At 44.5% G+C, this 24042-nt stretch overlaps 1 protein-coding gene across 1 annotated transcript in view; it reads left to right on the top strand.

Moving 5' to 3' along the window:
* Positions 1-24042, top strand: part of reck (reversion-inducing-cysteine-rich protein with kazal motifs) — a 250308-nt gene that overhangs the window by 48007 nt on the left and 178259 nt on the right. The window contains exons 6-7 of the mRNA XM_085993983.1: positions 6836-6921; positions 10221-10265. Coding sequence (XP_085850109.1) covers positions 6836-6921; positions 10221-10265 — 131 coding nt within the window. The remainder of the gene's footprint in view (positions 1-6835; positions 6922-10220; positions 10266-24042) is intronic.

The raw sequence follows: 24042 nt of genomic DNA on the forward strand, positions 1-24042 counted from the left end.
GTTTTCCCTCTGATTTCCATTGACTTCAATTTTACTAGGGCTATTTGATGCCACACTTGGTCAAATGCTGCCTTGATGACAAGGGCAGTACTTGCCTCACCTCTGAAATTCAGCTCCTTTGTCTATGTTTGGACCAAGGCTGTAATGAGGTCTGGAGCTAAGTGGTCCTGGCGGAACTCAAACTGAGCATCAGTATGCAGGTAATAAAAACAAAATGCTGGAAATACCCAGCAGGTCAGACAGCATCTGTGGAGAGAGAAACAGAGTTACCGTTTCAGGTCGATGACCCTTTGTCAGAACAGCAAAGAGTTGGAGATGGAACAGGTTTTTAAGCAAGTGTAGGGGCAGGGAAAGGAGGGAGAGGAGGAAAGAACAAAAGGGAAGGTCTGTGAACAAGAAGGGAAACAGAAAGCAATGAAGATGAACAAGGTAAAAGAGACAAATGGAAATCCCGTCGGAGAGAAGAGCAGAACTTCTTCAAGGTGGGCATTCCTAGAAGAGAAGTGGCAGTGAACCAAACACTAATACAAAAGCAAAATGCTGCAGATGCTGGAAATCTGAAATAAAAACAGAAAATGCTGGAAATACTCAGCAGGTCAGGCAGCATCTATGGAGAGAGAAACAGAGTTAACGTTTCAGATCGATGACCCTTCGTCAGAACTGCAAAGAGTTGGAGATGGAACAGATTTTAAGCAAGTTACAAGAAATGTTAACTCTGTTTCTCCATCTCCAACTTTTTCCAGTTCTGACGAAGGGTCATCGACCTGAAACGTTAACTTCGTTTCTCTCTCCACAGATGCTGCCTGACCTGCTGAGTATTTCTAGCATTTTCTGTTTTTATTTCGGATTTCCAGCATCTGCAGTATTTTGCTTTTGTATCAGTGTGCAGGTTATTGGTGAGTGAGTGCTGCTTGATAGCACTGTCGATGAAACCTTCCATCACTTTACTGATGATTGAGAGCAGACTGATGGGGCGGTAATTGTCCGAATTGGATTTATCCTGCTTTTTGTGGACAGGACATACCTGGGCATTGTCGGGTAGATGTACTGGAACATCTTGGCTAGAGGCGTGGCTAGTTATGGAGCACAAGTCTTCAGGACGACAGCCGGGATAATGTCGGGGCCCATAGCCTTTGCTGTATCCAGCGTGCTCAGCCGTTTCATGGAGTGAATCAAATTGGCTGAAGACTGGCTTCTGTGATGGTGGGGACCTCAGGAGGAGGCAAGATGGATCATCCAATCGGCACCTCTGGCTGAAGATGGTTGCAAACGCTTCAGCCTTGTCTTTTGCACTCGTGTGCTGAGCTCTGCCATCATTGAGGATAGGCATATTTATGGAGCCTGTTCCTCCTGTTAGTTTAATTGTCCATCACCATTCACGACTGAATGTGGCAGGGTTTTGATCTGATACATTGATTGTGGGATTGCTTAGTTCTGTCAATAGCATGCTGCTTCTACTGTTTAGCATGCATATAGTACTGTGTTGCAGCTTCCCCAGGTTGGCACCTAATTTTTAGGTACGCCTGGTGCCGCTCCTGGCATGCTCTTCTACACTCCTCATTGATGCCCGGTTTTGACATGCTAGATCTGTTTTGAATTTATCCCATTTAGCACGGTGGTAATACCACGCAACACGATGGAGTGTGTCCTCAGTGTGAAGACGTCTCCACCAGGACTGGGCTGGGTGTGCCGTATCTGAAGCCGGTGCCTAGGTCGATGCCGGGTGGTCCTTCCGGTTTTCTTACTGTTTTTCGTAGCGGTTTGTTACAACTGAGTGGCTTGCTCGTCCATTTCAGAGGGCAGTTAAGAGTCAATCACATTGCTGTGGGGTCTGGAGTCACATATAGGCCAGACCGGGTAAAGACGGCAGATTTCCTTCCCTAATGGACATTAGTGAACCAGATGGGTTTTTATTATTATCATTACTGATACTAGCTTTTTATTCCAGATTTATTTAATTAACTTGTCTCTCACATCAGGAAAAAGTCTGTAAATCCTTTCCCTGCATGTCCTTTCAACATTATTTACAGATTATCTTAAGTCTTTTAACACAGAGGTGCTTTGGTGTTTCTCAAAAAAAAATCAAAGTTATTGTGCTGTTTTTACTAATACCATTTTATATATTGGCATACTGCAGTCTATCCTGATTTAGCCTTTTCCTACTTCAGCAATGGGCTGACGCCAGCTCTGAGTTTTAAAATCTCCATCCAGTCTCATCTTTGTGACTGACTTGCATGATCTCTGTCTCTGTTCCTTTAGTATAACTGTTTTGTTAACTGCTCTAAATTCGGCACCCGGGCTTGGCCAACTCGCTCAATGAAAGGTGATCCCAGGTAAACTGGATTTGTTCATGTGCAAAAAGGCTTCAGTTTGACACACATGTTCTTGCAGTTCCAAGTCAGATGGGAAATCGACTTCAACAAGAAGTATTCACATTAGCCTTCCAGAACAGGTGCATTGGTGAATCATGGTCCTATGGCTGGCATGAAGGAATTAGGATCCTTTGGAACCCATGTTAACTAGCTAGTTATATTTATGTGAGTTCAATCAATGACTTTAAGACAATAGGCTCATAAACAAAGTTTCATTTATTCAAAGTTTAATTCTTCAAATAAGGTAAAGTTAAAAACCAAGCAAACTTGATTTGGCAAAATTCCATCTATTGATTTTACTTTGAGGTTAATCTGCCCAGGTGTAATCCAAATTCCCATTACAATTTGACAGTTTAGATACATTTCTTGACTGAGGAGGAGGAAGAGACTCCCATTTCAGGAATTCCCTCCGGCTTCACCGCCGACCTGGGTATGGTGCTAAGCAAGTACATACTTCACTTCAGTGCTTGGATGGCTTCTCAGCTGGGTATTGACTACAAGCACATCCATGAATAATGAGCAAGAACTCTACCGATCATTCACTCTGGCAGAATACAGTTACATGTCTCTGATCTTGCACAAAATATCAAGTGTGCTGTTTGAGATGTGTTTTTTACTAAAATAGCTAGAATAGAATGAGGTGGCATCACAAGATGTCAGAACTGCTGCACTTGAAATTTAAAAATAAATACTGGGCAGATAGTAACTGGAGCCAGACTGCAGCCACATCAAACTTAACAGGTGTGAGGATGTGGCAAAGCCAACAGTAACAGGCTTACGCCTCATTCAACTGCCAGATGGTTTGTGGTTACCACTTAAACATTGAAAATATATCCAGATGAGCAGGCGGGTATACATGATGAACACATTTTTTGATAACTATAGGCTGAACAAAGCTTTCGTTTGGAGAACGTGCTTACCTAGCTCAGAAGCTTTGTAGTTGCCTCGAGTCTACAGCATAGAAACAGGCCATTCGGCCCAACTAGTCGATGCAGGCATTTGTGCTCCACACAAGCCTCCTCCCACCCTACTTCATCTAACCCCATCAGCATATCCTTCTATTCATTTCTCCCTCGTGCTTATCTAGCGTCCCCTTAAATGCATCTATGATATTTGCCTCAACTACTCTTTGTCGTAGCACGTTCCACATTCTTACCACTCTTTTGGGTAAAGAAGTTTCTCCTGAACTCCCTATTGGATTTATTAGTGACTATCTTATATTTATGGCCTCTAGTTTTGGTCTCCTCCACAGTGGAAACATTTTCTCCACGCCTACCTTTTCAAACCCTTTCATTATCTTGACCTCTATCAGGTCACCCCTTTGCCTTTTTTCTAGAGAAAAGAGCCCCAGCCTATTCAGTTTTTCCTGATAGTTATAACCTCTCAGTTCTGGTATAATTCTTGTGAATCTTATTTGCACCATCTCCAATGTCTCTGTATCCTTTTTATAATTTGGAGACCAGAACTGCACAGTTCTCCATGTGTGGTCTAAACAAGGTTCTATACAAGTTTAACATGACTTCCCTGCTTTTCAATTCTATCCCTCTAGAAATAAACCCCAGTGCTTGGTTTGCTTTTTGTTGGCCTTAGTAACCTGCGTTGCTACTTTTATTGATTTGTGTATCTGTATTCCCCAGTTCCCTTTTAGACTCTTAAAGTGGCTTCCTAATTCTTCCTACCAAAATGCATCACCTCGCACTTATCTATATTGAAATTCATTTGCCAATTAAATATCCATTCTGCAAGTTTATTAATGTTGTCTTGTATTTTGTCGCATTTTCCCTTTGTATTAACTACCCCCCCCCCCCCCCCGCAATTTGGTGTCGTCCACAAATTTAGAAATTGTACTCCCAATTCCCGAGTCCAGATCGTTAATGTAAACTATGAACAACTGTGGTCCCAGCACTGATCCCTGTGGAACACCACTTCCCACCTTTTGCCAGTGTGAGTAGCTACCCTTAACCCCCTACTCTCTGTTTTCTATTTTGTAGCCAGCTTTCTTTCCACTCTGCTACCTGTCCCCTGACTCCACATGCTCTGACTTTAGTCATGAGTCTGCTATTGAAGGCCTTTGAAAATCCAAATATATTACATCTACTGCATTATTCTTGTGTACTTTTTCTGTTACACTCTTTCCTACCACTGATGTTAAGCTAATTGGTCTACAGTTCCCTGGACTTGTTCTGTCTCCCTTTTTAAATATAGGAATAACATTAGCATATAGGAGAAGCATCAGTATTATATCTTCAACAGTTAAACTCACACACAAATGACTATATCCATAAATAAATCTTTAGTTGGATGAGTCTGATTTTGTAACAGCACAAGCAAAAAATTCAGCAATATATTATAGAAGGAAAACTGGTAAGTACAACGTATGGTAGGTTGTCTAATATTCATGAAAGTTACATAAGGTATTCTCTTTGTCCTTTCTCCAACAATAGTATTTGTTAAAGGTAGAAGGTTACGCTCGCTGGTACATTATTTCTGTCTTTTTCTCCCTCTGTCTCCCATCTCCATCTGTCTTTGTCTTTTTTCTCTCTCTCTATCTGCCTCTCTCTGCTGTTCTCTTTGTGTGTGTCTTTATCTTTCTTTCTGGCTAAGGTTAGTTGCTATAGGCCTAAAAGATACATATTCCCATATCATCAGATGAGAATTCTACCAGATGTTTCTCTGGTTCAAATTATTACATTCTTTCTTTCAGCCTCTCCTCAGCACCCACGGTTTTTGTAAAGTTCATAGTTGCAGTATATCTCTGGTTGTGGCATTGCCCTGCGACGTAAGAAAACTACTAGGCACTTGGTCTAAGCGTTAAACAAAGCTTTAATCAACTGTTTTACAACATGGAGGTCTAGTTGTGTCCTTCACTAGTTCCTGTTAAGAATGTCCTGCGCAAGCTGGGCCCGTGCCCGAGTATTTATACTCTTCTTGGACAGTGCCACCCACAGGCCGCTCAGTATTATTTCATAAATCTTTCTTTCATGAATGACTGATTCATGTCACCTTGTATATCTGTAGATGGATGATTGGTTCATCAGTGCCCCATGCCAGAGTTCTGCTACCTCAGTCATAAATTAGATATTCAACACAGTGCTAAGGTTGGGTTTTGTAGTCAATTATAGGAAGTCTTTGTTGCAACCCAAGCAGGAGCTAATATTCTTTGTGGTATTATTCCGAATGACTCAGCAGAAAGTTTTTCTGCCTTGAGTCCTGTTTACAATAGCAAGAAGAATCATGGATCTGAGGTGAAGGCTATTGGTCTATGGAGGATGTGTGTCATTGTAAGAATTGAAGACAACCCTATGATTTAGATACAACATCTTTGTAGATCGAGATTTTTTAACATATTCCAATAATGGAAACCTCTGTGTTTAACAGTATTGTACAAGTAGCATGATAGTTTACCATACATTGTGGTTTATTGCCAAAGTACAAGCTCGGAAGATTAGCATTGGGAGAAACGTGTTTTACTATGTTAAATAATGTAATCACGCTGTGTAACATCTTAGTTCCATGACTATGAACTAAAAATTTGCAGTGTTGTGTATACATATTTGTGGTAATTTATGTTTTTTTAAAAAGATTTCTGATAAAGTATTTTCCAAATTGCACATAGGTAAAGTTGAACCTGGCCCATGCAATTCATGGCATTGCTTCAGCAGCCTTTGTTGATATTTTCCACTACATACACTATTTCGCTCCCCTCCCTCCTCAAACTGTAATGCAATGTTCCATGGCTGACAAAGTGAAAACATGATTTTCCAGGGCACTGATGCATCTGTTGTGAAACTAGGCATCAGGAGCCGTGTGATTGAAATTTATTTGGGCTATCTTCCTGCCTTCTGAGAGCTGGCTAAGATCAGGATTTGTTTTGTTTTAATTCTCTCATCCAACATTCACACACGCACACTTCCCACCATGAGTCAGTGGATGGTGATCTGGAGTTCCCCAGGCCCATGGGCACTGATGCCAATTGCAGTGCCTTCACTAATTCAGCATAGACTATGGTTCGAACCTGGGACCTTCCTAATTTGTATAACTCAGTACCACATCACTTGCAACTTTGTTGAGCCATTGGGACAGTGAAAGTTTGGAATATTGCAAAGTGAATTGTTGTACTCTGCCACAAAGTAGAATTGGACATTGTACTGCACCACTGCTACCTGCATTCTGGAAAATCTTTACCTTCTTGTTTGATTTTAAATGTTAGATGAAAATAAAACACATTTAAATTCTTTTTGTGTCATTTCAGAAGTCAAAAATTGTTGCAGTCAAGCGCTAATAGCTTAAAAACAGAGACTGTCCATGAAGTTACAATATTTAGAACACAATAGTTCGTCTTACTGTATTTACAAAAATCAAATGTTGGCTTTTATTCTCTTTTGTTAAGTTACTTTGTAGTTCTTTCATTCTTTAAAAGAATCAGTCATCAAATCTAAATGTTTCCTGGATTCAATTTATAGGAGCATCAAAGAAGACTGAAGGCTGGGTTGGCCTGGGGTGTTGTGAGTTGGCCATTGCTGTGGAATGTCGACGTGCATGTAAGCAGGTAATGTGCTTCAGCTGTGTATGGATTTAGCATAGTACTTTAGGAAAGAACAAAAATGTTCTTTTGAGTTGGGAAGGAAGAACTTCCATTTATATATACAGCAACAAAAAAACAGCACTTTATCATGTCCTCAAAACATCCAAAAGTGCTTCACAATCAGTGAATTACTTTTGAAATGCAGTCACTGTTGTTATGTAGGCAGATGTAATTCCAATTTTATTTTGCACACAGCAAGGTCCCACAAAACAGCAAATGTGATAGATGCTCAGTTTTTCTGTTTTTGGTAGTGTTTGTTGAACGATGAATGTTGACCAGGGCACTATTGCATGAGGCAGTCTGATAGCTTTGGATGTTGAAGTCTACATTGGAGGGGGGGGGCCGTGCTGGCGTTGCTGAGTGATGCTGCCTGGAGATCCCCCTTGATGTCATCCAACAGCAAAACATATCAACATGTGCTTCGGTCAACACATACTAACTGTACAGATAGACTTGAGTTGGCTAAGACCATTTGACACTCAAGGGTACGGTAACGTAGAGGCCTGGACTAATAGTCCAGAAAATGCAAATTCAAATCCTACTGTGGCAATTTAACAATTTGAATTCAGTTTAAGAAATCTGGAAATTAGAATCTGCTATCAGTAAAAAGGGACCATGAAGCTGTCAGATTGTCATAAAAACCCATCTGGTTCACTAATGTAATTTAGGGAAGGAAACCTGCCATCCTTGCACGGTTTGGCCTATATGTGACACCAGTCCCACACCAATGGTTGACTCTTAACTGCCCTCTGAAGTGGCATAACAAGCCACTCTGTCGTATCTCCACCTTCTCAGGGAAATTAAGGATGGGCAATAAATGCCGGCCTTGCCAGCGTCGTCCACATCCCAAGAATGAATTAAAAAAGACTCCTTGCTTCCCCATTCTCCTGGTCCACACCATCAGGTGGTGCACCGACACCAACCAGGGCTAGTGCTTCTGGTAGGAGAAAGAATCGCGGCCGCGCACCTCTCTGCCAGTCCCGAGCAGCCCGTAAAGTTTCACGCACTCTGTGAATGGGCCACGCAGCCCCTTAAAGGGGCTGCACATCCCCAAAGAATAAGAGGAAATATTGCTTACACCAACCAAATTAGGTCCCTCAAGGTGCATCCGGTATCCTTGAGACTATTGCCACTTTGTTCTGTCATCGCCGGTGGCATCAAAGTGAGCTCAAGGTTTTGGTCCTCTTTGTGGAACCTCCCTCAGAGGGCTTAGATACCCAGTCTGGGGATTCATACTATGGAGATGGCTACTGTTGGCATGAGGGGCGGGGTGGGGGGCAGGGAGGGTACACCATATTATAGTTCTGGGTCTCTTCTGAGCTCCTCAGGTCTGCACTCTAGCCATGCCCATCAATTCGTGGAAGATGTTTGGGTACCTGTAGTGTTGGTGCCAAAGGACACTGCACTTTTACTTAATCTGCTCCTATTTAAGACCTTGCAGCTCAGTATAGACTTCGTTGCCTGCAACACTAAGACTCCGAGTGCCCAACTTTGTTGACTGCACCACAGAAATAGCTCTGCAGCTGGCACGTGAACAGAGCAAGAAGAGGATAGTGTTGATCTGCCAGAGTAGCTTGTAGCCCACTTGCTTGGTAAGGATGATCAGCTATTTGACTCATTAAAGCGAGGGTGGCTAGGATTCAACTGGTACTGCTTGAATTCTGTACATCCAATAGTGGACTTCTTCAGTGTTTCAAAGATCCCATCCTACCACCATGCTTCTTCTCTTTTGACTGCTGCCATGGGAATGAGGATTAATATGTGGAAGTCACCAGGCTTAGATTGTGTCCATTGTTGATCCGTGGCATACCTTACTGATCACTAAGCAGTTGTTTTTCCGGCGCTGTCGAGGCATGTGAAAAGTACTGCCCTGGAGATGAAATGTGAATGTCCTGTTGCATTGTTAAGATAGCTGGACTAGTTGTAGGCATATCTTCCAGCAGAGGTCAGTGCAAACCTGCACTGCTTGCCATCAAATCCACTGGATTGACTTCTCACCAGAGACATCATAGCTTTAGGCTGTTGCAAAGGCTGTCGAGGAGATCGCTACCATCAGTCGTCAGTCGCTTGTGTTAATCCAAGGCCAACTCAAGGGCACTTTACTGTAGCAGCATGCTGCAGTGGACAACCCAGACATAGGTGCAGTGCCTTAGGAAAGCTTCTTCTGCCAGATTGGCAGTGTTTGTCAAGGTTCCCTTTGGAACCTTAGCAGCAGCATCTTCGGATAACCTTTGGTAAAATATAGTTGGAGGAGAAGTAGAGAAGTGAAGTCTATGAAACTCCATTTCATGTAAGCCGCAGAAGGCCTGAGTTACTCATCTGAGCTTCTCTTGTCTAGACAACGTCCAGGCTAATGAGCAACAACCCTTTCATAGCTTTGGTTGGGGCTTTTAGGTCTTAGTTCCAGGCTAGGACCAGATCCATGGAATTCTTGCTATAGAACCATAAGGACCAGACCCCACCTCTCCAGTATTGTCTTTGCTTCCCAGACACAGTGTAACTAGGTGGCCATGCAGTTATAATGGTTTGCAACAAACAAACAGGAGATCACTAGCAAAGAGTAACCTTTACATTTCGAGGATGAACCTGTGCCTTTGATTTGTGGTAATTAATGGGCCCCATGCTCTGGAATTCTCTCCCTAAACCCTTGCGCCTCTCCACCTGTGTCTCCTTCTTTAAGACCCTCCTTAAAATTCACCTCTGACCAAGCTTTTAAATGCCAACTTTTGACAGAAATTCGTTCAAAGAAGGTGTTGAAGTCCTTTTCTTTTATTGCACATTATAGTGAGATTTTGTTTTAGGTGCTGTGTGCATGACAAAGTGACTGATTGATTGGATTTCAAATAATAAACTGTGGAAGTTAATCATTGTATGAGATTTAAAAAAACTAAAACTGTGTTCATGCTATTGCACAAATCAAATAATTTATTGTTTTAAATGCAAGCTTTATAATTGGTGAAACGAAATAGGTGCCTGCTTAGTACTAGAGGCATTTTAGCCTGTAACAAACATTTAAATCAGTTATATAATGAAAAAAGAAAGACTTGCATTTATATAGAACCTTTCACGACCACGGGACGTCCCAAAGCGCTTTACAGCCAATTAAGTACTTTGAAGTGCAGTCACTGTTGTAATATTGGAAATGCAGCAGCCAATATGCACACCGCACTATGTTCAAATATTTTTCATAGAAGTTATTAGTTTACATTTTCTGCAATGTGTTTTTTTTTCATTATCATATGCACTATTTTGTTTTATTTTAGGCTTCTTCAAAGAATGATCTTAAGAGCTGCAGGAAGGAATATGAGGTCTGTATAATATACTAATAAAATAATGCAGCAGTATTTAAATTTAACAGTTGCCGCACAGGTTTCCCAGAGCTCAGGAAACCTGGCAGTAAAAGGAAGGCGGGAGCTGCCAGTTCCAGAAGGTAAGTGCCTTTTACAGCACTCCTTGTGGGCCAGGAGGAGCAGGGGTGCTCCCCCGGCCCCTGAAGGAAGCCTTTGGCCTCCCCTTTGCCGATTATGGCCACTCTCTCTCCCCTGTGGCGATCGCCCCCACACAGCTCTGATCTCGCGTTCCCTCCCCGGCACACCCCACCACCCTGCTCCCGATTGCCAATGATTTTCTTACCCGGCAGCCAGCCTGTCAGTATGGCTGGCTGTCATGTGGGAAACAGAAGAAAAAAATTATAATGTGTGTTAAATTCAACAGGACCTCTCTGTCCCTGGCCTTGCTGGGTTTTCTCCGTGCTGTCGCGCTTCCCACATCCTCCTTACCTCTCCGTAACTATCGGGGCCTTTGATTCTGTGATGTTCCATAGTTTTTTTATCTATATATAATGTTTTACATTTATATTGGTGCCCAATTGCAGAACCAGTCTAAATTCTTCTGAAAATCTTTTTCTATATCCTGTGACTCCATTGTTCTCCCTACTTTTGTTTTTCAGTAAATCAGACCAGCTAAAATTTGGTTTTGGTATCCATTATTTATATGTAGATTGCAAACCATAGAATCCAAGCAGTGATCCTTTTATTACTCTGCTCAACACTTCTCCTCTTGCCCCTCCCCCCTCCTCCTAATTGTTTCTAGAATACTTGGTTATTTTATTTTTAATCAGTTTCTCATCCAGTCTCATGTTCTACTTGGATTCCTGTAGCTTTTAGCTCCTTGAAGTCATTCATGTGGAACTTTGTCAAAAGCTTTCAGGAAGCCCAAATTAACCAGATCATAGGGAGTGACATTGCCTACTTTTATCTGCATCTTCAAAGGAATAAGGAAGTTTGTTAGACAAGATCCACCCCTCCTAATTACATGTTATTCCATTTTGTTACTTGTTACTGATGTTGGGCTAATGGGTAACTGGTTGCCAGGGTCAATTTTGCCACCATTTTTAAATGTAGGTACAATAGAGCGCATTGAAGGGAATTGCTTACAATCCCTTAATCAGACAATTCTGTTGCCCAATCAATAAATTTAGTCTACTACAGCATGCATGTTTGAAGCGCAGTTCATAGAAGGTAATAATATATATGCAAGTGAACTGAAAAGTAGAGCAAGGTGAAATACACTATAAATGAAATATTTATAAAATAAAGTGCAACAGTGCATATTTATCGTTTTGTGGACCCTGGTTACAACTTGCCTGAAGACAGAATTTGGTGTGCATACATTTTTTTCATGTAACCCCTTATTCCCTTGAAATAAGTATGGATCTGGATTAAGCTTTACATAGTGTCAAATAGCTTTAGGGAAATACTGCTTTGCGTTGTCTACATGAGTGTTAATTGACTGTTAAACAGTGGCATTTTTATTCAGTGACCTATTCATTGCTCCTTTTAATCCAAGATACATCTAGATGCTAAACCGTTATAAAACACTGGTTAGAACTCAGCTAGAGTACTGTGTTCAGTTTTGGGCACCACACTTTAGGAAGGATGTCAAGGCCTTAGAGAGGGTGCAGAAGAGATTTACTAGAATGATACCAAGGATGAGTGACTTCAATTATGTGGAGGAGCTGGGGTTGTTCTCCTTAGAGAAGAGAAGGTTAAGAGGAGATTTGATAGAGGTGTTGAAAATCATGAGTGGCTTTGATACGAGTCATTAAGGAGAAACTGTTTCCAGTGGCAGAAGTGTTGGTAACCAGAGGACACAAATTTAAGGGGCTCAATTTTACCAGCCCTGAGGAGGCGGGTCAGGTGGTAAAATGGCTAAAAATGCCGGCGGGTTCCGATCCCACCGTCAACCCGCTTCTGTGCAACTTTGCCAAAAGCGGGCTTGCAGACTCCCATTCGGTCCCGCCACCAAGCGATGGGATAGGCCCTTAAGGCAGTTAACTGCCCTTTTAAATTTTACCACATTTTCAGCATGTTCCACGCCAGTTAATGTGGCGGGTTCACAAGTGGCTGCCTTCTTGACAGCTGCAGCTTCAGCATAAAAACGGAGCTCTCAACAAGGATCAGTTGCAGGTGGCAGAACTTTGTTTTTTCAGGTCTTGGAAAACATTTTGCAGGTCTACTGATCTTGGAAGTGGTGAGGCTGAGATCCATCTCCACTGTCACCTCCTGGAAAACTCTCTCCCCACATTGACTGAGCGCTTCTTCAACAGAAATATCTACCAGCAGCATGGGAACCATTTATTTCCTTTCATCCTGGTCCTCAGATTTAGAGGACGAGCATCCGTGGCAGCAGCAGAACCAGGCACAACAGCAGCACCAACAGCAGGAGCGCCAACCTCCTGCTCAGCCACCTGATGCTGCACAGGGCAGAAGGCGTCAGCGCAGGGATGCACGTCGCCGCAGGAGATACCCCCAACACAGGGTTTACAGGCCGAGGATGACCTTCCTCAACATGACTGAGCAGCAGTGCCAAAGGAGGCTGAGACTTTCGCGCGAGGTAGTCGCTGACATCTGCGCAATGCTGCACCAACACCTGGCGCCCAGAGGAGCGGGTGGGCACCCCTTACCAGTGGCTGTCAAAGTCACCACCGCCCTCAAATTTTTTGCTTCAGGGCCCTTCCAGGGCTCATCAGCGGTATCTCCCAGTCGGCCACACAAACCTGCATCACGCAGGTAACCGATTCCCTCTTTGCAAAGGCGCACAATTACATCCTCTTCTCCACGGATCAAGCAAGTTTAACCGCTTTGCAAATATGGCAGGCTTGCCAAGGGTGCAGGGCGTCGTAGACTGCACACATGTGGCCCTTAGGGCACCCCATCACAACCCAGCTGTTTTTGTCAACCGCATGGGCTTCCACTCCCTCAACGTGCAGCTGGTGTGTAACCACAGGAAGGACATTTTGCATGTTTGCGCGAAGTACACCGGCAGTTGTCATGACTCGTTCATCCTACGCCAGTCTAGTGTGCCTCCGCTCTTCAATCCGCCAAACCAACTTTCCGGGTGGCTACTTGGAGAGGAGGGCTATCCCCTGAAGACGTAGCTGTTGAGGAGACCATCGACCGAAGCTGAGGAACGCTACAGTGCCAGCCACATTTCCACCAGATCCATTATCGAGCAAACCATCGGCTTGCTGAAGGTTCGATTCAGATGCCTTGATAGATCAGGTGGAGCCCTACAGTATTCAGCAGCCAGGGTCATGGTCTGCTGTGCACTGCACAACATCGCACAGCATCGTGGCTTCCAGCTGCCTGAGGAACAAGTGGCTCAGCACATAGCCTCCTCAGATGAGGAGGAGGAGGAGGAGGAAGACCTTGCAGAGGCAGATGCGGCAGTTCCAGCAGCACGCGAGCACATTGCTGCCCGTGATGCAAGGGATGCACTAATCTTTGCCAGATTAGCTTATGCAGACGAATCAAACAAATGTGGCTGACACCTTCTTAACACACCATACACAATGTAAAAGAACCTGTGGGTTCCCATCACTCTCACCACCATCATTACAAATGCAAGTCGCCCTGAGCCCACAATGTGGAACTTCCATTTCCGAGATCACATAGGCCAGAACTTCAACTGTTTACCATCACTTCTGTTTCATCCAGTCACAAAAAGATGATAATGTCAAATATTAAAGAAAACAAAAGACAACAGAACAGAACACTCAAGTGACTACCTTTGTGACTAATTGTGCTTTATCTTCCTCTTACGCGTGCTTCTACGTGGTGCCTCCCCTGTGGCTTCAGCAGATGTGGAGGCACCTTGCTCACTTTCATGCTGCTCCTGGTTCGACACCTTTGGCAGGCGTCCTCTGGGTTTGCGAGCCTGTGAGGGCTCATCAACTGTCTGCTCCTCCTGCGTCTGTGCAGGGGCTGAGACGCCCATCTCAGTTGGGTGAGGACTCTGGTGGGGCTCTGACCGAGGGCTACTCAGTGACATGGGAGTGTGAGTGCTTGGAGAGGAGCCCCCACTTCCTTGTTGCCTGCCACCAACATCCCTCTCATGGGTCAGCCCCACTTCAGTGCTAGCAAATGACTTGACAGTACCTTGCTGCACATCAGGGGACCATGAGAACCTGTATCTGCACTGGCAGTCCTACGCAAAAGGACTTCCATGAAGCTCTGGTTTCTCTGCTCAATAGCTGCCCATTGCTCCTCCAGAGATGTCAGTCTTTTCTGAACATTCACCATGTTTACCTGACTCTGGCAACTTATTTCCTCCATGGCCGTAGCCATCCTTTCCGTGGTGGTGCGTTCATGTGCCATTGCCTCCACAAAGGCACTGCTCATGTTAGATATGGACTCCTCCATCCTCTCCACACTCGCAATAACCCTGGAGACCAAACCTGCCAGAGACTCCTGTACTTGTTCCTGAAGTTCCAGCACTGCTCTCTTTTCTGGATGGATCAGAGGCACAGGGTCCACATGCAGCTGAGCAGAGCTGGGAGCGCCCTGCGGCCTCCGATGAGGACTCTTCACTGCTGTCCCTGTCTCCACCATCTGTTGATGCTCACTTATGAGCTGTGATACACCAGGTGACAATGCTACCCTGTCTCCCGAAGGTCCCACCGAGGTGTGCGTTTCTGCGCTGGTGCTGGGTGCGCTTAATTCTGCTGACACTGCACCCTCAGAGGTTGCAGCTTCCTCTGAGGAGTCTTCTGGCTCCGGCTCTTCCTTCTGGACAGTGGGGAGGGGGACTGTCGATGGTCCTGTGGGGGAGTAAAGGCATGAGTTAGACATGTGATATTAACGTAGCATGGACTTGTGCAGATGATCATAAGTCAATCTGTATGAGCATCAGAAGCCATATCAGTCACTCATGCAATGTAAATGAGAGAGATGCAAAACTATTCTGTCACCAGCTTGCTCTACTGCGCCAGTCTGTCCGTCCCCCACTTCCAGATCCTCCTCGGCTCCAACGATCTCTAGGGCCGCCTCCTCAGCGCTGGTGAGATGGGCTATTGAGGGTGGCCCTCCTCCTGTCTTCGCCCTTTCCCTCTTATTGTGGGCTCTCTTTTCCTGCAATGAGGGACACAAGTGGAGTTTGAGTGAGAATGATGGAGTGAGTGTAGAGAATCCATAGCATCGATGCTTAGAAGGAGACAAAGATGGAGTGAGGTCCCAATGCCAATGGCCCTCCCTGTGTGTTGTTAGTTGTTGTCATAGCATAACAGTGATAGGGAGTGTGAGGACAGCATAGTCGAATAGTGAAGTGATTGTGTACATAGAGAGAGAGGGATGGTTAAGGGTGCAAGGGATGTAAGGGTAAAGTGGGGTGTGTCGGAGTAGGTTGACAATGCAGCGTACTGATGCTGAGAGGAGATGGGGAGCAGAATGAGGGTAAAAGTGATGGTATACTCACTTTTCCTGTGTGGACAAGGTCATTGAACCTCTTTCGGCACTGCTGCACAATGATCTGGAGCTGACCTCCTGAGCCAGTTGCAGCCACACTGCTTTGGTCTGCTGGGGAGATTTTTTCCTTCCAGAGGAAGGAAAGAGCACATCCTTTTGAGCTCTGCCTCCCTCCACCAGAGTATGGAGGCAGTCATCATCAAAGTGAGGTGAGGCCTTGGGCCTTGAGCTAGACATTTCAGGAGTATCAAACACTTAGCACAGTAGTCACTCTGGAAGTACAAAGGGAGGAAATGAACCAAGATTGCTTGGAGCCCTTAAAAGCAGCTGGATAAATGACGTCAGCAGAGGCGAGTTTCAGACCCAAGTAACTAATTGGGCCAGGGGGGCGCACACGCAGGGAATCAATTGCCCAATTACGGCAAAATCGCAAATTTTTCTTGCCTGACAGCAGAGGCGGGAGCGGGACCCACCGACCACCTGACCCGCATCCAACTCACCTCCATTAGTAAAATCGCGGCCAAGGTAATTGTCAAAAGAACCAGAGGTGACATGAGGAAACATCTTTTTACACAATGAGTTGTTGTGATCTGGAATGCACTGCCTGAAAGGGTGGTGGAAGCAGATTCAATAGTAACATTCAAAAGAAAATTGGATAAATGCTTGAAGGGGAAAAATTTACAGGGCTATGGAGAAAGAGCTGGGGAGTAGGATCATTGGATAGCTCTACCAAAGAGCCGGCAGAGGCACAATGGACCAAATGGACTCCTCCTGTGCTGTATGATTCTCTGAAATGCATGTAGGGACAATGATCAATGTGCTGTTGATGTGTATTTTTAATTTAACTGGTTCTCTAAAACAGAAAAAAATACTACAGCCTATTGGAATGGGTTGCATTTTTTTGTTTTGATTCTGATGACGAATCGTTTAGTAGACTTCACTGAACTAAGTCATTTTCCAGTCTTGTGGAACCTTACCAAGGCTCATTGATTCTAACATACAGATAAGCCAGTTCCCGACCAATGTCCTCCTTCATCCCTTTCAGCATCCGTGGATTTATACCAGCTGGTCCTGGGGAATTGTTAGTTTTAAGTTATTAACTCTCTCTGCCAATCTGAATTCAGAATCTGAGAAAATGCTGGGGGCATTGCAGAAATTGGAATGAAAAATACAGTCACATAAATGGGCTCTCAGTTTGAGATGACTTGGATCTTCATCAAATGGTGTTACCCAGGTATAACTTTCCTAGCAATATTTGAAAACGAAGCTGATGAGTTGTTGGAATGGTCGAACCTGGTTCAAGGGTCAAAGATGTCTTGGGGCGGCTGCAGGGCATTCTAGAGGGGGAGGGTGAACAACCAGTTATCGTGGTGCATATAGGTACCAACGATATAGGTAAAGAATGGGATGAGGCCCTAAAAGCTGAATATAGGGAGTTAGGAGGTAAATTTTAAAATAGGACCTCAAAGGTAGTAATCTCAGGATTGCTACCAGTGCCACGTGCTAGTCAGAGTAGAAATAGAAGGATATTTCAGATGAATACGTGGCTAGAGGAATAGTGCAAGGGGGAGGGATTCAAATTCCTGGGACATTGGAATCGGTTCTGGGGGAGGTGGGACCAGTAGAAACTGGACGATTTGTACCTGGGTGGGACCGGTACCGATGTCCTAGGGGGAGTGTTTGCTAGTGCTGTTGAGAAGGGTTTAAACTAAAATAGCAGGGGGTTGGGAACCTATGCAGGGAGACAGAGGAAAGGGCAGCAAGGATAGAAACTAAAGACAGGAAGGAGAAAAGCAAAGGTGGAAGGCAGAGTAATAAAGGGTGTAAATCAAACAGGGTTACAGTAAATAATAATTCTAAAAGGACTAAGAGTGTTTAAAAAAAAAAAACAAGCCTGAAGGCTTTGTGTCTTAATGTGAGGAGCAGTCGTAATGAGGTGGATGAATTAGCTGCGCAAATAGATGTAAACGGATGTGATGTAATTGGAATGATGTAAATGGCTCCAAGGTGACCAAGGCTGGCAATTCAACATCCAGGAAGGACAGGCAAAAAGGAAAAGGAGGTGGGATAGCATTGCTGGTTAAAGAGATTAACACAATAGTAAGGAAGGATATCAGCTCTGATGATGTGGAATCTGTATGGCTAGAGCTGAGAAATACCAAGGGGCAGAAAACGTTAGTGGGAGTTGTATACAGACCCCCAAACAGGGATGGCATTAAACGGGAAATTAGAGACGCTTGCAATAAGGGCACAGCAGTTATCATGGGTGACTTTAATCTACATATAGATTGGGATAACCAAATTAGTAACAATACTGTGGAGGAGGAATTCCTAAAGTGTATACAGGATGGTTTCCTGGACCAATATGTCAAGGAACCAACTAGAGATCAGGCCATCTTAGACTGGGTATTATGTAATGAGAAAGGAATAATTAGCAATGTTGTTGTGCGAGGCCCCTTGGGGAGGAGCGATCATAATATGATAGAATTCTTCATTAAGATGGAGAGTGAAGTAGTTGACTCAGAGACTAGGGTCCTGAATTTAAATAAAAAACTACGATGGTATGAGGCGCGAGTTGGCTAGGATGGATTGGGGAATGTTACTTAAATGGTTGACGGTGGATAGACAATGGCAAACATTTAAAGATCGCATGGATGAACTACAGAATTTGTTCGTCCCTGTTTGGCATAAAAATAAAACAAAGAAGGTGACTCAACTGTGGCTAACAAGGGAAATTAGAAATAACAACAGAAAATGCTGGAAAAACTCAGCAGGTCAGGCAACATCCGTGGACAGAAATTTGAGTTGACGTTTTGGGTCGAACCCTTCTTCAAAACTGGAAAGAAAAGATAGATCGGAGGCAGGGCTGCGATCGGACAAAAGAATAAAAGAAACAAAAGAAGTAAAAAAGAGACAATAAAAGTTATTAGAAGCAAGACGAGATGGTAATAGGCTGAGATTGGGTGTAAAGTGTACTGGCAGGGCAAGAGATAGCTGCCAGGTGTGAGAGCGAAACAAAAGGAAGGGGGGGGGGGGGAAAAGGAGTGGAAAAATCACAAGAAAAAATGAAATAGGGGCCGAGGTTATGATCTGAAATTGTTGAACTCGATATTGAGTCCGGAAGGCTGCAGAGTGCCTAATCGGAAGATGAGGTGCTGTTCCTCGAGTTTACGTTGAGCTTCCGTGGAACAATACAAGAGGCCAAGGACGGTGAGGTCCGAGTGGGAATGGAGCGTTGAATTAAAATGACAGGCGACTGGAATCTCGGGGTCACCCTTACGGACTGAACGGAGGTGTTCCGCAAAGCGGTCACCCAATCTGCGTTTGGTCTCCCCAATGTAGAGGAGACCGCATCGTGAGCAGCGAATACAGTATACTAGATTGCGAGAAGTACAAATAAATCGCTGTTTCACCTGGAAGGGGTGTTTGGGGCCCTGGACAGTGGGAAGGGGGGGGTATAGGGGCAGGTGTTACATCTCCTCCGCTTGCACGGGAAGGTGCCAGGCGAAGGGGAAGGGTTGTTTGGGGTGATAGAGGAGTGGACTAGGGTGTCTCGGAGGGAGCGGTCCCTGCGGAATGCTGAAAGGGGAGGGGAGGGGAAGATACGTTTGGTGGTGGGATCACTTTGGAGGTAGCGGAAATGCCGGAGGATGATCTGTTGAATGTGGAGGCTGGTGGGGTGAAAGGTGAGGACAAGGGGAACCCTATCGTTGTTCCGGGAGGGAGGGGCAGGGGTGAGGGCAGAAGTGCGGGAGATAGAACTGACACGGTCGAGGGCAGTGTCAATCACGGTAGAGGGGCATCCTCGGTTGCGGAAAAAGGAAGACGTGTGAAGCACTGGTGTGGAAGGTGGCATCGTCGGAGCAGATACGGCGGAGACGGAGAAACTGGGAGAATGGAATAGAGTCCTTACAGGAAGCGGGGTGGGAGGAAGTGTAGTCCAGGTAGCTGTGGGAGTCAGTGGGCTTGTAGTGAATATTGGTCGATAACCTATCCCCAGAGATGGAGACGGAGAAGTCGAGGAAGGGAAGAGTCAGCGATGGACCATGTGAAGGTGAGGGAAGGGTGGAAATTGGAGGCAAAGTGAATGAAATTGTCAAGTTCGGGACGAGAGCAGGAAATGGCACCGATACAGTCATCAATGTATCGGAAAAAGAGGTGAGGGAGGGGACCCGAGTAGGACTGGAACAAAGATTGTTCCACATAGCCCACGAAAAGGCAGGCATAGCTAGGACCCATGCGGGTACCCATGGCAACACCTTTGATTTGGAGGAAATGAGTGGAGTTAAAGGAGAAGTTGTTCAATGTGAGAACAAGTTCAGCCAGGCGGAGGAGGGTGGTGGTGGATGGGGACTGGTCGGGCCTCTGTTCAAGGAAGAAGCGGAGCGCCCTCAGGCCATCCGGGTGGGGGATGGAGGTGTAGAGGGATTGTACGTCCATGGTGAAAAGGAAGCGGTTGGGGCCAGGAAACTGGAAACTGTTAAAGTGGCGGAGGGCGTCCAAAGAGTCGCGGATGTAGGTGGGAAGAGAATGGACAAGGGGAGGATAGCATAAGATCCAAGGAGAGGACATATAAATTGGCCAGAAAAAGCAGCAAACCTGAGGATTGGGAGCAGTTTAGGATTCAGCAAAGGACGACAAAGGGATTAATTAAGAGGGGGGAAATAGAATATGAGAGTAAGCTTGCAGGGAACATAAAAACTGACTAATAGCTTCTATAGATATGTGAAGAGAAAAAGATTGGTGAAGTCAAGCGTAGGTCCCTTGCAGTCAGAATCAGGGGAATTTATAATGGGGAACAAAGAAATGGCTAAACAATTAAATACATACTTTGGTTCGGTCTTCACAAAGGAGGACACAAATAACCTTCCAGAGATGTCAGGGAACATAGGGTCTAATGAGAGGAAGGAATTGAATGAAATCAGTATTTGTAGGGAAATGGCATTAGGGAAATTGACGGCATTGAAGGCCGATACATCCTGGAGGGCCTGATAATCTACATCCTAGGGTACTTAAGGAAGTGGCCCTAGAAAATAGTAGATGCATTGCTGGTCATCTTCCAAAATTCTATAGACTCTGGAATAGTTCCCATGGATTGGCGGGTAGCTAATGTAACCCCACTATTTAAAAAAGGTGGTGGAGAGAAAACGGGGAATTATAGACCGGTAAGCCTGACATCGGTAGTGGGGAAAATGCTAGAGTCCATTATAAAAGATGTAATAGCAGAGCACTTGGAAAACAGTGACAGGATTGGACAAAGTCAACATGGATTTACAAAAGGTAAATCGTGCTTGACTAATCTACTGGAATTTTTTGAGGATGTAACTGGTAGAATAGATAAGGGAGAACCAGTGGATGTGGTGTATTTGGACTTTCAGAAGGCTTTCGATAAGGTCCCGCATAAGAGATTGGCGTGCAAAGTTAAAGCACATGGGATTGGGGTAAGGTACTGACTTGGATAGAGAACTGGTTGGCAGACAGGAAGCAGAGAGTTGGAATAAACGGGTCTCTTTCCGAGTGGCAGGCAATGACTAGTGGGGTACCGCAGGGATCAGTGCTAGGACCCCAGCTATTCACAATATATATTAATGATCTAGACGAGGGAACTAGAGGTAATATCTCCAAGTTTGCAGACGACACAAAGCTGGGTGGGCGTGTGCTGTGAGGAGGATGCAGAGAAACTCCAGTATGATTTGGACAGGTTGGGTGATTGGGCAGATGCAGTATAATGTGGATAAATGCGAGGTTATCCACTTTGGTGGCAAAAACAGGAAGACAGATTATTATCTGAATGGCAATAGATTGGGAAAAGGGGAAGTGCAATGAGACCTGGGTGTCCTTGTGCACCAATCGCTAAAGGTAAGCATGCAGGTGCAGCAGGCGGTTAAGAAGGCAAATGGTTTGTTGGCCTTCATAGCAAGAGGATTCGAGTACAAGAGCAAGGATGTCTTGCTGCAGTTATACAGGGCCTTGGTGAGACCACATCTTGAGTATTGTATGCAGTTTTGGTCGCCTTATCTGAGGGAGTGCAGCGAAGATTCACCAGACTGATACCTGGGATGGCAGGAATGACGTATGAAGAGAGATTGAGTCGATTAGGCTTATATTCGCTCGGGGATCTCATTGAAACTTATAAAAATCTAACAGGACTAGACAGACTAGATGCAGGAAGGATGTTCCCGATGGCGGGGGAGTCCAGAACCAGGGGTCACAGTCTAAGGATAAGGGGTATGCCATTTAGGACAGAGATGAGGAAGAATTTCTTCACCCAGAGAGTGGTGAACCTGTGGAATTCTCTACCACAAAAGGCAGTTGAAGCCAACTTATTAAATATATTCAAGAAGGAGTTAGATATATTCCTTAAGGTTAAAGTGATCAAGGGATATGGGGAGAAAGCAGGGACAGGGTACTGAATTTGGATGATCAGCCATGATCTCATTAAATGGTGGAACAGGCTCGAGAGGCCGAATGGCCTACTCCTGCTCCTATCTTCTATGTTTCTATTCATGAGCTACGCTTACAATGTGAAGTAAAGTGAATGTGTGCAGTGATGTTCTTGTAAGCCATTAGTCTTCTGTCCTTCCATTTTTGAGAACCTGAAATATCATCTTAAACTGTGACTGAAATCCAACTCCATCCATGTCCATCTCACTGCACTTCGTCTTCCAGGACCCTCTTGCATCAGGTTTGTGAGGAGGCCATCTTTTATTTCATGAAGGCCACCTCAAAGTTAAAACCTATTAGATCATCACTCAATTTTCTAATCTCTTAGCGCTTCAGAACTTTTGTCATGGATGGCTGCACTTTTGTGGTCTGGTTTCAGCTCACTAGATTGGTGAGATACAAATACAGTCATTGATTAGTCTCACTTAATTTGTTGATGTAATTCAGCAGGCTTGGGGCACACTTTGGTTTCCTGTTGAAGTTAGTGTCCCATTTTCAGTTGGGGCAAGAAGCTGCAATCTTTTTGTTTTATCTACCCTGTTAAGATTTTGAATTGGAATGCCATTTCCACAATGAGCATTATTCTATATATACACCATTCCAAATCCCTCTGTAGGATCCAACAATTTTTTTTTGAGGGGGTGGGGTCATATCTTGCCAATTTTCTCCCCTCCCTGATTCTCTTGGAGGTGTTGACTCCCTGTTGGGTATGGTTTCACAGGCTGTTGAGTATGATTATTCTCCATCATTATGCTAAAATGGTGTCTGCCTTGGCTCAGTGATAGTACTGTCGGCTCTGAGTCAGAAGGTTGTAGGTTCAAGTCCCATTCCACAGACTTGGCTACATAATCTAGGTTGACACTTCAGTGCAGTACTGAGGGAGTGCTGCACTGTTGGAGTTGACGTTAAACTGAGGCCCTCGGGTGGACATAAAAGACCCCATGGCACTTTTCGAAGAAGAGCAGGGGAGTTGCCCCCAGTGTCCTGGCCAACATTTATCCCTCAACCAACACCTAAAGTAACAGATGGTCTGATCATTTAATTCATTGCTGTTTGCGGGATCTTGCTGTGTACATTTCCTGCATTACAACGGTAAATATATATTTTTTTTAAGTACTCCATTGGCTGTAAAATGCTTTGCGATGTCCTGAGGTCGTGAATAGCCCTATATAAATGCAAGTCTCTTTTTTTTTCAAATGGCCATTATTGATGTGTGAGCCTCGACATTGAGTATTGATGGGATTATTTAACTGTGGGGAATCATAGTTGAGCTGATACTGACCTGGAGCAAGAATTCTGGCCAATTTTCTCTTCTCTAACTGAGGGCTGTTGAGTCTAATTTTAGCAGACTTGATATCGGCTAACTCAACACAGATCAGGGATTGAGCCAGGGACTTTTGTGGTCTGTATCACTCACTGAATAAACTTTTTGAGTCATTCGAAGGACCGTTATTTTTAAATTATGGTCTCCAAGTGCTCTGGAAATCAATCTCCAATCAGGGACCAGACAACTGGCTACTTGAATATTTTCCAGTGTTATCTTTTTTCTGGCAGGAAATGCTCTGGTTCTGGAAAAGGTAATTCTGCCCACCCCAACGATACCATGTGACCATTTAAAACGTATTTTCATAATTAATATCCATAATGCTTCTTGGAGCTATCCATTCACCATTGCTAAGCATTACTGTTGGTACTTCACAGCTATGGATGGTACTACCTTTGTTCCATCTGTTTTAAGGATTTTTTTCCCATTCATTCATGGGATGTGGGCATCACTGGCAAGGTTAGCATTTATTGCCCATCCCTTATTGCCTTTGAGAAGGTGGTGAGCTGCCTTCTTGAACTGCTACAGTCCGTGTGGTGAAGGTACTCCCACAGTGCTGTTGGGTAGTGATTT

Source organism: Somniosus microcephalus, chromosome 7 (genome assembly GCF_052327205.1).
Source record: "Somniosus microcephalus isolate GS21.2 chromosome 7, FLI_Smic_1.0, whole genome shotgun sequence".
NCBI lineage: Eukaryota > Metazoa > Chordata > Chondrichthyes > Squaliformes > Somniosidae > Somniosus > Somniosus microcephalus.